This window comes from Saccostrea echinata, unplaced genomic scaffold (genome assembly GCF_033153115.1).
Source record: "Saccostrea echinata isolate AGI-Se365-2 ecotype Australia unplaced genomic scaffold, CSIRO_AGI_Sech_v1 ptg000054l, whole genome shotgun sequence".
NCBI classification, from domain to species: Eukaryota; Metazoa; Mollusca; class Bivalvia; order Ostreida; family Ostreidae; genus Saccostrea; species Saccostrea echinata.
The window spans coordinates 3,088,283-3,102,215 of record NW_026889803.1 but is presented as its reverse complement, the minus strand read 5'-3'; the positions used below and the strand labels follow the sequence as shown (position 1 = coordinate 3,102,215).

Below are 13,933 nucleotides of genomic sequence, written 5' to 3'. Positions count from 1 at the left end.
GTTTTTTTCCCATTCAAGATGTGCTGTTCACTGTTGTAATATTCAGAAACCATTTTCTATTTCTTTGAGATAAATGCCCATGTTTCCAATAATGACGCATTCAGAAGGACTTTTCTATTTAAGTAACAAGCTTTTGAGACCAGTCCCGGGGTTCATGAAACACTTAGAACATTTAATACTAGTAATCTATATGTTGTGATGAAAAGTTGCAGAAGAATATTATTAAAGGTAACATCTTTTCAGTTGCAGGTGACTGAAAATGTCCATATCAAGACTTCGAGACCGGGGTTTATTTTAAAGGTGCTTAGACACAGATTTGAAGTTAATATTTACTCATTTTTTCTATATAATTTCATGACTTATATGTTGCTATAGCATTTCATATGAAAATTTGATAAAAATCTTATTTTATCTGGAAGTTATTGAAACTTCGAATTTCTGGACGCGTTTGATAGAAACATCCTTGCACTTTCACAAATTTTAACTTTATCCTTATTACTTTAGAAAAGTAGCAATTCTGTTGTTTATTAATGAAAATTATGAAAACTATAATGCAGAAATTTCAGAGTAGAAATGTAGAAAGCAAAATCCTCTCACCAGTATTGTCAGTCCGTGCTCAGTGGTGTGTGCAGAGTTTAACAATTGAACACACCCGGTGAAACGTAAACATTAACAACAACAGAGCTCGTGCCCTGTTTACAAAAACAGTTTACGTTTCACGGGTGTATTCAATTTGTTAAACTCTGTACACAACTACACAACACTGAGCACGGGCTGACAATACTTAAGTGAGTGGTTTTTGCTTTCGCACATTTTTACCCTGCATTTTCTGGATTATAGATGTAATATTATTCATCAATACACAACAAAATTGCTACTTTTCTTAAGTATTAAGGATAAAGTTAAAAATTGTGAAAGTGCAAGGATGTGTTAATCAAACGCCCCCCGAAATTCGTAGTTTCAATAATTTCCAGATTAAATAAGTTTTTAATTTTATTTTCGTGTGAAATGCTATAGCAACATATAAGTTGTGATATCATACAGAAAATTTGAGAAAATATAAACTTCAAATCTGTGTCTATGCACCTTTAAGTTCTGGTCTTTTGTGATAGATGAGCAACTTGTGATTGTTATAATATGATGAGTTGAAGAAATTTTGATATTTCTTAATATTGAGCTCATTTAAATGTTTGTCACGTTTATGTGATTTGTTATTGCTATTTCACTGTCTGAGACAGTGTTTAAAACCATCGAATGTTGAATGTCTGTGTTGATGCTTTTACCTGTTATATTTTGTTATTGTCAGATATTCATTAAAATTTAATAATATTTGAGTTTAATTCTTTTTTCTTTAGGATTGTGCTTCTTTTTAAATGAAAACGGACCATAACATATAGTGATAGATCCAGAAATCTTAAAATAGGGTCATGGGCCAACTACAAGAAAATATCTCCCAAAGTTTGAAAAGCAAAAAAGAGGCATTAGAATTTGTATAAAAAAAAAAAAAGAAAAGAAAAAAGGGTAAGTTAACATCATCATATAAAAGTGGAGTTTGGTCACCTACACTGTTATTGACTATTGAATTTATATTACACCTAAAACTGACGTCCACTGGGAGTCAAATTCTGTCTGTGACAGACACTTGACAGCACAGAGCCGGAGTTTGATAAACTTGACATCGGTATATATAAATATATATATATATATATATATATATATATATATATATATATATATATATATATATATATATATATATATATATATATATATATATATATATATATATATTGTCATATATACATATATAAACTTGAAATTTGAAATCTACTAAGCTTTGATTATATTGCATCTACCAGATTAGGTTGAAAATAAAGATAACTTCCACAAATTGTAACTCGCATCCATTTGTATAATCAAGAATGGATTAAAACCAATGCCTTGCTACGATAGTTTTGATTGCAGTTGTATTTTTCATTGCTCGTTAAAAGATTGATTTGCCTTATCGATCCAAGAGTCATTTTACAATCCGTACTAGCGTTAATTAGTGTAAAAATTTCAGTGAAATTGTATTACCTTACTTCTTGCAAAATGGTATTAACATACGACTCCATATAATAGAAAAAAGAATTGTATTTACATAACTGTAAATATATGATACTTAGTTGCATAATTATGTTTCGATACAATTACTTTAATTAAAAGTGTTTTAGAACATACTCACCTAGGTCACGAAAACTCATCACGTAATTAACTTTTTAAAAAAGTTACACAAATCTTAGCTCTGAGTAATCCAAGAAAGATGAGATCAACAATTAAGTAACAGCAACATACCAGGATCTGGTAGACAAAACACTTAATGTGGTAAAACATCTAATTTGAAAGAAAACATTGTTAGAGAATTATAATGAAATGTGGAAGTAAACGATTACATTGTTCATCATGCAAAGTGTTTGTTAATATAATTTATCTTTCATTGGAGGGGGTGGTGTGGGGGTTAAGCCTTAGATCATAATGATTATAATGGGTATTTCGCCCCTATCAATATTGTCAAATTCATGTCCCAAGAGCATTGTTAAGTTGATTATAAATTTTGAGTACTCTATGCACCTACAATTGTAGTAGACAAACTTTATGTGTGAACAAAAATCATGAAATTTATGCAGCATGTCCAAAGAAGGACAAAGCTAACACTTGTTGAGTTCCTTTAATGAAGTGGTCGTTAAGGTCTATCGTTGTCTTGTTTTGACAAAAAAGTCCTCTTTTGCATGACAAGTAGAAAAATCTATTGAGCCGATTTTCAAATATATTCTTTTGCACTTTAATTTTCGCTGGAGGACTCTTACAATAGTACATTTTTATTAACTGTTCACACAGTTATCTGTATGCTGTACAGAGTACGCTTGTCACACTTATTATCAAAAAATTGGATAAAGAAATAGTTTGATAAGACAAATCTTGTTTATTTGCTCTAGAGATTAAGTTATTTTCACACTCGTGACAAAAAGCAGCAACAACGTAAAACACCAAATACGACAAATAAATCGCAGTTTAAAGCAGCATAGCTACTAATCGCTACATTTTTCTGTATTTTCTCTTGGTGAAAGCTTCATATCATTCGGTCATTTTTTTAAGGAAAAAAGTATTCAATATGTAGATTCACATTCATAATCTTGAATAACTGTTATCCGTATCCCAAACGTTTGTACATACATGTGTATCAATGTCTCAATTACAGGTTAAGATTTTAATTTCAAGTTAAAGAATCTTAAAATTTCTTTCAACCAAACAATAGAAGTGATTGATTTGTTTGAAATAGATACTTTTGAAATATGTTATTCTGAACTCTGTTCTAATGGAATGCAGCTTTTATTATAAGTGATATAGTGCATAGTAAATATTGCTTTGTTCAAACATCACAAGTCTATGTTCATGGATCAACGTTTAAACAATAACAACAGTATAGTGTTTCATTATCGCTTCGATGCACATTGCTTTCTCCCAAACATTAACAGTTAAATTTTAAAAATGGGGGACGGTGTTAGCGCACTCGGTAGGTCCCAATTATATATCAATTAAATAATATACATATACGTAAAACAAGAATCACTTTCATATTTTAATGCTGTTGAATGTGTAATGACATTCAAAAATATAGTTTATTTTAATTGCAATAGTAATTATTATAGATTTTATACAGTAATTCGGATTTAAATACACAGTATACGCAATATTATCATGGTCTAAGGAAAGGCAAGCAGAAAGTGCTAAAAATGGACCCCAAATCATTGGAATCACTTAGAGAGTGCAAATTGAATCTCCTTGAGATTCTGGAGGTTCAATCACGTGACTGGGCAACAGAACACTATAAACAGCTGATAAAAAAGGCGGGAAATGAGGCGAAATTGATCATCACAACAACAGCTAACTACCTGCTGCAATTAAAAGAGGAGCTGAAGGATCTGAGAGAAATTCTCCGGAAACTGAACATAAAAATGGCAGAGGAAGTACTGGGGATAGTAGTCAAGGGTTTATTTACAGGTAGCTTAACTATTAGTAATAAATACTTTTATTTAGATTGAAATGTATCCTTAGAATTAAATACTTTTATTTATTTTAAAGAAAATACCATCGAACTTAGATTTGTAAAAGTTCTTTTATATTGCAGACGGAGAAACTCTAGAAACGAATGAAAAAGATGAACTTAAAAGCTTGAAAAGGTATAAGAGTGGGTACATTTATTAAGCTAAAAATAATCTATATATTTTTTGAAAAAACTATATTAAGTTTCAAAAACAATTTCAAATGTTTTCTGATTTACACTACAAATCTTGACAAATTTGCAAATAAAAAAAGGGAATTAATATATATATATTAAGATGGCTTAAAGTTTTAGTGATTCAATTTCAGAATTGGTATATGTATTTAAATGCACATTAATATATTTTTCCGTATATTTTGTACTTTTTCATATATTATTCACTATACAGTGATGAATTCCGTTTTGAGTATGGGGAAGCGGATACTCTCCATGATAGACAAGTTAATATTAAGTTGAATCTAGACATCAAAAAGTCTATCATACAGACCAGGGAGATCTTAGATGAAGTGGATGATGACATTATGGTAAACACCACAGCTGTTGAAAAGCTGGAAGATTTCATCCAGAAGTGGGCAGAGAAACTTCTAGAAGAGGAAGAGGCTGATAAGCCTACAGAAGAGGAAGAAATCGTGCCTGCAAACAATGAAGAGGAAGGTGCAGACACTGAGGCTGAAAAAGAGGAAGAAGGTCGTAAATATATTAATAAATTTACTCTATACATGAATATTGATGAACTAAGAAATAACATGCTACTTTGTTTTGAAAACATGGCCTATGATACTAAAATATGCATGTATTTTAATAAGAATAAATTGCTTTTGTGATAATGTTTACATTTTTCTCAAACCATTGGCATACTGGTATTTAGAGACTTACAATTTAGTTATCTTCCATAAACAGAAAAGAATAAAGAAAGAACTTTAAATGGAGATGAGACGAATCAGAACAATGAGAGCAGAAGCACAGAAGTGGAAGAGATTCAGAAAGAAGACAGACTGTCTCAGAATGTTGATGATGAAGATGTCGCAAAAAGCAATAATGGAGAAAACCAGATCAGTGATGACATTGACAAGGACACTCTTAAATTAGAGGTTGAAGAAAATACAATTGATGACAAAAAATTAAAAGGTAGATCCAGAACACTGACCTCAATGAAAACGGATAAACTTGATGCCATACCAGAATCAGAGGATGATGAAAAAGAAGAGGACACAGTAAATATCGATGAAATGACGGTTTCAGGGACCACTGCAGAGAACGTCAAAAATGGTGAAAAGCAAAATCCACTTGAAAAAGATGAAGATCCTGCAGATGAATCCAGAGAAGAAAACAACGATGAAATGGATAACCAAGAAAAGAAGGACGACGATGATCAGGATGAAGATTTAGAAACCCAGATGATGAATGAGTTACAAGAACAGGAGAAACAGAAACTTGAGGATCCATTTCCCGAAGAAGACTGGGACACCTTTGTGTAAAATAGAGAATATTCAGATAATAAATATTGATTAATCGCTTCATTCAAATAGTTAACTGACTGAAAAGGAATCGTTCAAATATGGTAATGTTCATAATCTCTTAGTAGAGAGGGTACTGTCCTAAATTTGATACTTGATTGAATCTAGCATAATCTATCAAATTAACATTACTAAGTTGGTCAAATGTGCTTTTCTTTGAAGCATTTTGTAGATTTCCTTTCTTTGCAGGTTTCATCAAACTATAAATCAACCCGAAAATCAAGATAAAGAAATCATATGTGTTGTCATTGCAAAACGCGATATGTTGAGACGAAATGATGTTATGTGTGTTAATTCGCATAATCCAAACGACCTAAGAGAATGTTTAAGGAATAAACACGAGAAACTATTGTCCTTTTTTGTTACTGTTAGCTTTGCAAAAGAACCAGTCGATAAGGTAAGCAAATAAAACAGAATTCAGAATTATGTTTGCGAACACAATTGGTCAATTGTAACGATGTAAATGAAACTACAATTAAGAAGTGTATTTCTTTTTTTTGTTTGTTTTAAAATGTGTCCTGAAATTTCAATCATCTATCTTCATACAGAACGAATGTTTCGTTTTTGTCCCATATCATCAACCCTCGAAGATGTTAGATTACGTGATCAGAATTCGATCACATGATGGCCAGTGGACAGATCTACCTCCTCATGACATTTCAAAACTTACGTCAGTTCCGGTAATCTTGAAATATCTTCTGAGCAGTATACACAAACATGAGAATAAACGCTTGTTCATTGGTTCAATCACAGATCATTTTAATTTGGCATTTTTACAGGGGGTAAATTTTAGTGGAATCACAGTCCAGGGAAAGTTTCCTATCGGACTGATAGTTGTTGCACATGGAAAACCAATTCGATATAATGTCCCAGAAGGAGGAATAGCAGTAGAACCTGCAAACGACAGGAACATAACACTTCTAGTTTCACCTGTAACATTCAGCAAGGAGACTCATATCTCGTGTTTTGTATGTCAATATGCATAGATAACTAGTTCATCTTCACATACCAGTAAAGCATTGATGCAAATTTCAATATTTTAATAAACTCTATGCATTAAAATTTAGGCAGATGAGATTCTTCCTGAAAGTCTCAGGGCTTACAAGAAACAGAACATGGAGATTAAGAATGTGGCAAGCGTTAGTGCAAGGTTACACTTGGTGTGTGAAATGTCTACTGAGGACGAACTGTCTGTTATATTTTATGACCTCCTTAGAAAAGGTTGGTAAAGAATTCTGATTCCATGCTCACTCCCGGATAACTCAATATAATTTTTTATCAGCCATTCAAACACTAAAAGTTTAATGCAAAAGAAATAGCAAGTGTTTTAAAGGTGTTTTAAAAGTTCTTTCATTGTGAATAGAAAATGAAGCATCCGAAAATGAAGAATCCGACAATCTCCCATATTGTCAAAAGGAGGCTCTTAGCAGGTGCTGGAGACAGCTGGTGAATGAGCTTACAATAGATACACTGGTTGAAAGGATGGAAGAATGGGGAATACGAACAAATATACAACTCGGTGGAGAGCAGGTTGTCAATGATACAGCAAACTCTATAATTTCTACAAGTTCCAGGACTATAAATTTGTCAAGAATTTATATGTAACATTGATTTAATTGCGTTGCTCTTTTATTTCAGTCTATAGATGTTGAGTTTTCGATACGTCAGAAAATCGAGGTAAAGAATGTCTTTCAAATTCTTTATATTTTGCTAAAAGTTTTCAATATTTATTAAAATCAGAAGAATAGCATTACCTATATGATAATAAATATCACGTTAAAATATAACTCCATTTAACGTCAACTGTAGGAGTAATGAAACAATATTTGCAACATTTCAGAATGAAGAAACATTGGGCGACAAAGCTCGCCTGATTCTGAAGGAGATCGAGAAGTGTACATTGGAGGATTTTAATAGTTTTATTATTTGTCTTCGCGAGTCCAGTCAACCATATCTCGCCAAACTCCTTACAGATACAGTAGAGAGAATCAAGAAAGAGCCTAAAACTGCTAGTGCTGTAAGACGAGGTAAGAATGGTGTAGAATGATTAATCAGTTGTGGGTATTTTGAGCAAAAATTGTACATAATAAATAGATTTTGTACCGATGAATATCTATGATATTGAAAATACACAACAGCAGTTTATAGAAGGATTAGTTGCATACTAGTTAGTTTTATATGCTGGGAAAAAATACTTGTTTTATTTGTTCCTTCTAAATTGCATCACATACAAAATGATTGTTCAATTATTTCATTTCGACAATTTTGTCATATTAAAGTTCCAGTAGTTCGATCTATAACACTAGTTTATCTTCCTAGGAAAAACTAACATGAAGATTCTGGTACGTCGAGATAATGGTCCATGGGTACCCTCTAATCCTGTGGTTATTCCTGAAAGGCCAGACGATCTGGTGGTCGTTCTACCCTCAGGGGGATGTGAATTTCAGTAAGTATCTGGATCAAACAACAGAAGTGTTCATGATTTTCATCTAGTGATGCAGTGCATGTACTTACTTTGGCTACCAAAGACAGATGTTTGGTCCTATATCACTCTTTGTTATATTACAGAACGGACAATTCATTCAACATTTTTTCTTTAACATAGAATAGTGGTTGTGAACTTGTCTGGTCATATCATGAAGCGAGATCTCTGTAACTTCGCTGATGATATCATAAGTAATGCCAGTGAAAGTCGTACGTCGTTAATCTGCAGACAACATTCAACTCGCCCTGAGAAAATTACTATCCAGTGTGTTCGCGAGGAAGATGTTGAGTCCAGAATAAGGCACTTAAAGGACAATGGGTACACACTAGGATTGCAGGAAGACATTCAATTTGGGATGTGTGACGGTGAAACTTTGGAAATTACTTTTGACCTCAATATAGGTCTAGTGGACATTGGTGAGGATGGGGTTTTAAGACTCCACTACTTCGATTACCTGGACACTGCTAGAATGTTTGGAGATTTGTTTCTAGTGGATGAACGTGCCCAGTCTCAGGAACCGCTGTTTTCTGGAGATCTGTATTACAATGTTGGCTCTGTCAAACAGAGGCCTCCAAGAACAGGGTGTTTTAAGATCACCCTTCCGAAGGTATAAGACTTGATTATTAGTTTACCGTATTTCTTAAAACACCACAAATAGCAATAAAAAGATAGTTTCTATATAAGATTGTCTTTCTCTGTTGTAGTCAGCAGCGCCATATATTGACAGAACACCTTTCCGGATGCTTCATGTTCAGGGTAATTCATAGCTTTCAATGTACTCTACATTCATATACTAATATGACGATCTTTATTCACTTAATCATTTGTTTATTGAGATCAAAAATCGGCCTGGTTATATACCTAAGTCATTAAAATAGACTGTGACTTTTTCATCGCAAAACTCTCGGAAATATATGAGAAAGTTTTAACTGATACCTCCATCCAACTATAGCTATAGCTGATGTCTCGAAATGAGTGAAATGCTGACCGAAACGTAAACTTCATTTAATCAACCGATTGATTTACTCAACCTTTTTGACTATCTGAATCTCTCATCTTTGTACATCCATGGTTATGCGTTGTTCGCTATTTATAAACTTTTCAACTTTTTAGTTTCTTTGAAGCTACGTAATTAACATATTTGTGATTTGGTAAAATCTTAGAGAATGATTCTCCAAACTAATGCAATCTCATGTATCTTTTAAATATTTACCAAAGAATCTTGTGTGTGTTTGGGTGAATATGGTTATGAACTTTTTGCAAAAAAGTATAAGTAAAGGGGCTTAATTGTTTGGTGGAGATAAGTTGTATAAAATACGGCTATTTATTGAAAATTGTCCTTTTCACTATAGGAACCTGTCAGAGAGATGTTTGTATTTGCTATACGTCGTAATTATGTAGCATTGACGTTTCTACTGAAATTCACGTCCCCCGTCTGTCATACGGTTAAGTTAAAATCTATTCTGTATTTAAGACATTAAGGATATAGAAATTGGTTTTACCATATGTAAAATTGCATATTATTAATATTGTTAAAACAATCATATGTGTATATGGTAATGATGAGCAATCCATTTCCACTGGACAATGCAAGTGTGAAAAAATACTAAATTTAAATGTTGGCAAACTATGGATCGATATTTATGTATATAACGAGACATATAATCCGTAAACTGAAAGGCCAGGATATAAAAAAAAAGTACTATGTGTGTTTCTAATCATGGAACAAACGTTTGCTTGAGGTGCTAAAATATAAACATGTTTATATTTGTGTGTTAATACTTAACACAAAGGACTTGAAAGTCTCAGTAAAAATCATTTGGAGGGATCAAGCTTAGCGGTTTGGAAGATACCACATGCAGTTTCTAACTATAAATACATTTGCAACTGCAAAAACATTATGCTGTATGGTTCGAAGGTGTTATGCATTTTTAGGTCACCTGAGTCACTCAGGTGACCTATTGCTATCCGTTTTCGTCCGTCGGCGTGCGTCGTGTGTTCACATTTGAACATTTTCAGCTCCTTCTCTGAAACCGCTTAACCAATTTCAACCAAATTTTTCATATAGCATCTATGGGTGAAGGGAAACAAAAATTGTGAATTTCATGGTCCCTGCCACCCTGAGGCCTGAGGGGTGGGGCTAAAACCACCAAAATTGATGCAATCTTTGAAAATCTTCTTCTTGACTCCTGGACATCAAGCAGTCAAACTGTTGGCATGATTGTAATAAGCATTGGGCCCTCAACCAAAATTGTGAAATTCATGGCCCCAGGGTCAGGGGTTCTGGTGCTAGGGTGGGGCTATATAAATCATATAGTGAAAGTGCATTATTTCTTTGAAAATCTTCTTCTCTGCTCCTGGGTATTAAATAAAGTAACTAAGTACATAGTCATAATGAGCAAGAGTGCCTCTTCCAAAGTTGTGAATTTCATGGCCCCTGGGTCAGGGGTTCTAGTGTTAGGGCGAGGCTCTATTGATTATATAGTGAAAATGCTTTAATTCTTTGAAAATCTTCTCTGCTCCTGGGCATTAAATAAAGTAACTAAGTACATAGTTATGATGAGCAAGAGTGCTTCTTCCAAAATTATGAATTTCATGGCCCCTGGGTCAGGGGTTCTCGTGTTAGGGCGGGGCTCTATTAGCATTAATTCTTTGAAAATCTTCTTCTCTGCACCTGGGTATTAAATAAACTAACTTAGTGCATAGTTATGACGAGCATGGTTGCCTCTTCCAAAATTGTGATTTTCATGGCCCCTGGGTCAGGGGTTCTGGTGAAGGAGGGGCTCTTTTTATTATACAGTGAAAATGCATTAATTCTTTGAAAATCGTCTTCTCTCTCCTGGATATTTAATATACTAAGTACATAGTTATGATGAGCATGGCTGCCTCCTCAGAAATTGTGAATTTCATGGCCCCTGTGTCAAGGGTTCTGGTGGTAGGGAGGGGCTCTATTGATTATATAGGGAAAATGCATAAATTCTTTCAAAATCTTCTTCTCTGCTCCTGAGTATTATTCAAACAAAGGAAGTGCATGGTTATAATAAGGAAGAATGCCTCTTCCAAAATTGTGAAATTCATGGCCCCTGGGTCAGGGGTTCTGGTGAAGGGGGGGGGGGGGGCTCTATTGATTATATAGTGAAAATGCATAATTTCTTTCAAAATATTTTTTCTACAACTGGTAATAAAGCAAAGAAACAAGTGTATAGTTATGATGAGCAAGGGTGCTTCTTCCACAATTGTGAGTTCATGGCCCCTGGGTCAGATGTTCTGGTGTAAGGATGGGGTTTTATTTATTTAATAATATAGTGAAAATGCATTTCTTTGAAAATCTTCTATGCTTCTGGGCATATTCGAGGCAAACAGAGTTAAAGTTTTAGCATGCAAAAGTATTTTTTAACAGAATTCTGAACACCTGGACCATTTAGTCAAGTGTTCTGGTCCTGGCCAGGGATCTATTAACTGGTATTCTGCTGAGCAAAGTAATTCCCCTTTGCCATTCACCTTTGATAATTAATCACTGTAAACAATGTATTTGAAATGTTAATAGAATAAGAGAATTATGCAAGAACATTTATTGTATAATACAAAAAGTACTTTCATAATTTTAATGATAAGGTAGACTTGGAAATAATAGATAAATAAAAATGAGACAAAAATAACTTATATTTTTAAATGTTCTTCAAAGGCCAAGAGAGGCCAGTGTGAGAAGTAATGATATGGGGTAAAAAGTAGATAATTTATTAATAGCCTGCATGGTAATGAGACAGATAGATACTAGACCAATTATTTTGTTGATGCTAATCGTACTATTTTTCTTGCTTTTGGGCAACAAAGCTTCATTTATCAGTTTATGGATCCTCTAAATTGTCGTATTGTACTCAGGTGACCGTTAGGGCCCTTGGGCCTCTTGTTTACCCATGGACATTATCGTCTAGGTCTGTTTATCAAATGTTCAAATGACGAAAAATATCCTTTCCAATCATCCAATGTCTTGTACCTAAGTTGTAATTAAAGAAATAATTCCTTGCTGACATGAATATTCAGCGTGAATTAAGATCTTGCGAGAATGTGAGACCTTTCGAAAACATGACGAGGTTAAACACATGTTAGAATTTCATAGCAACAATTTACCTAAAGCCATGTTAGAGATTTTTGTTTATTCAATTAAGTAGACTTTTTGACATCTGCTCTTCTTTCTCATGTCTCGATTCCGTCAAATTATTAAACCAGCTTTCCAAAGCTCCTAATATGCACGCGTGAAATCTCAAATTTACGAACGAAGCGAAACTACTAGTATTTTGTGCGCATGTGCGTTATTAGCAGTTGTTGTATTTATTGTTGAGCCACAATAATTATTTTTTAAACCTTCCAATTTTTTTCTCTATAATTAATGCGAACTTGACTGTAATTTTCCGAAAGCGAGAAACTCTTACACTGTAAATGAATGACGGTGGTTAATCATACTTATCTGAGAACAAATAGATCGGATCATACAGCTTTAAATTATGACGTTGCTAATTATCAGATACATGTAAATGACATATTGTAGACTCGTATGTTCTTTTGCAAAATCGAGGTTGAAGGTAAAATAAAATGAAACAGATGTATGAGAAGTATAGAAAACTTCTTTTTGAGATACATGTATTACAGATAGTATTTTTTGAGATACGATTGTTAAAAAATAACGAAGTAACGAAAATTCCATTGGCTCTAAATATGTTTATCTTCCCTTTTTTGGTAGTTATCGCCCTTGCTAAATACATCGGTTACCGGGTTGGTCCTCTCGGCAGAGATAGTGTTCTCCGGTTTGCACAGTCTTTGGTTGACGACGTAGATTTGCGCAGGCGCCTGTATGTTAAAGTACGCCGAGTTTGTAGAGGAAAAGACGACAGAGCGCGTTGTGAGATGTTTATCATCAACTGGGCACGGCAACGTCTAAAATTCGAAGATAAAGTAAGAAACATAACCCACGCACAGAAATCGATGCCAATGCCTTCAATTAATATAAATATAAAACATCATAATGAATTGCTATCTTTTTTTAATGTGTCATTGCAGCAGCCTTCCAGGTTTGCTATTTATTTTTAAGGTTGTATTGCTGCTTGATGCCCTTTGGTTCGAGCCAGACATACAAGCGGACGCCAAAGATTTTGCTCTTGTCTATTCCAATTCAGGTATTTTTGCTAAAAGAGAAATTATTTGTATATGCCATGTTAAAATGAGGTAGAATTCACAAGGAAATACGTGTAGCTTTCAATAGGATCTAACAATGATCCGAAAAAGATATGTTCCAGAGAATAATTTTTAATTATTGATATTTGTCAAATCATGCCCTGTTTGGCAAAATCTTTTCTTTGCCATTGTATGTGTTTATGAATTGCATTTTTACAGCATTTATTGAGCATATCTTGATTATCTGACATGATACAAAACTAACGATATAATATTCCTTTTTTAATTGCCTTAGGAATCCTCTGTGACCATTATTTACAAAAAATGTCGGAATTTATAGGAGAGGAGTGGATAACTTTAGGAAGAAAACTTTGTATCCCTGATCGGGACTTGAATCTTCTCAGAATAGACTATAAAGACAAGGCAGTGAGAAACTTTAAACTTTTAGACACTTTCAGGTTTTCTAGAATCGCCATTGAACAGGGAACCAGCGTGATCCGGTTTTTGCTGCGGGCCTGTAAAAGTGCAGGATGTAGCGCTGGCTTGATAACGTTTATTCGGTACATCGCAGGAATTTTCAAAGAACTCACCTTTATGAGACCACAGAGCTGGATGAGCATGAGTTCTGCTATGCCGTCGGTAGAAATCACGTAAAAA

The 13,933-nt window shown here is 33.8% G+C and overlaps 1 protein-coding gene across 1 annotated transcript; it reads left to right on the top strand.

Moving 5' to 3' along the window:
• The first annotated feature begins 3,773 nt into the window (after positions 1–3,773).
• Positions 3,774–13,933, top strand: LOC133172252 (uncharacterized). Its single transcript, XM_061307102.1, has 17 exons — positions 3,774–4,041; positions 4,169–4,220; positions 4,491–4,792; positions 5,003–5,576; positions 5,809–6,016; positions 6,168–6,299; positions 6,399–6,587; positions 6,687–6,840; positions 6,992–7,149; positions 7,273–7,296; positions 7,460–7,636; positions 7,926–8,065; positions 8,225–8,711; positions 8,809–8,860; positions 12,846–13,057; positions 13,194–13,278; positions 13,572–13,933. The coding sequence occupies exons 1-17, from the start codon at positions 3,774–3,776 to the stop codon at positions 13,928–13,930; spliced, it is 3,573 nt and encodes a 1,190-aa protein (XP_061163086.1). The 3' UTR covers positions 13,931–13,933.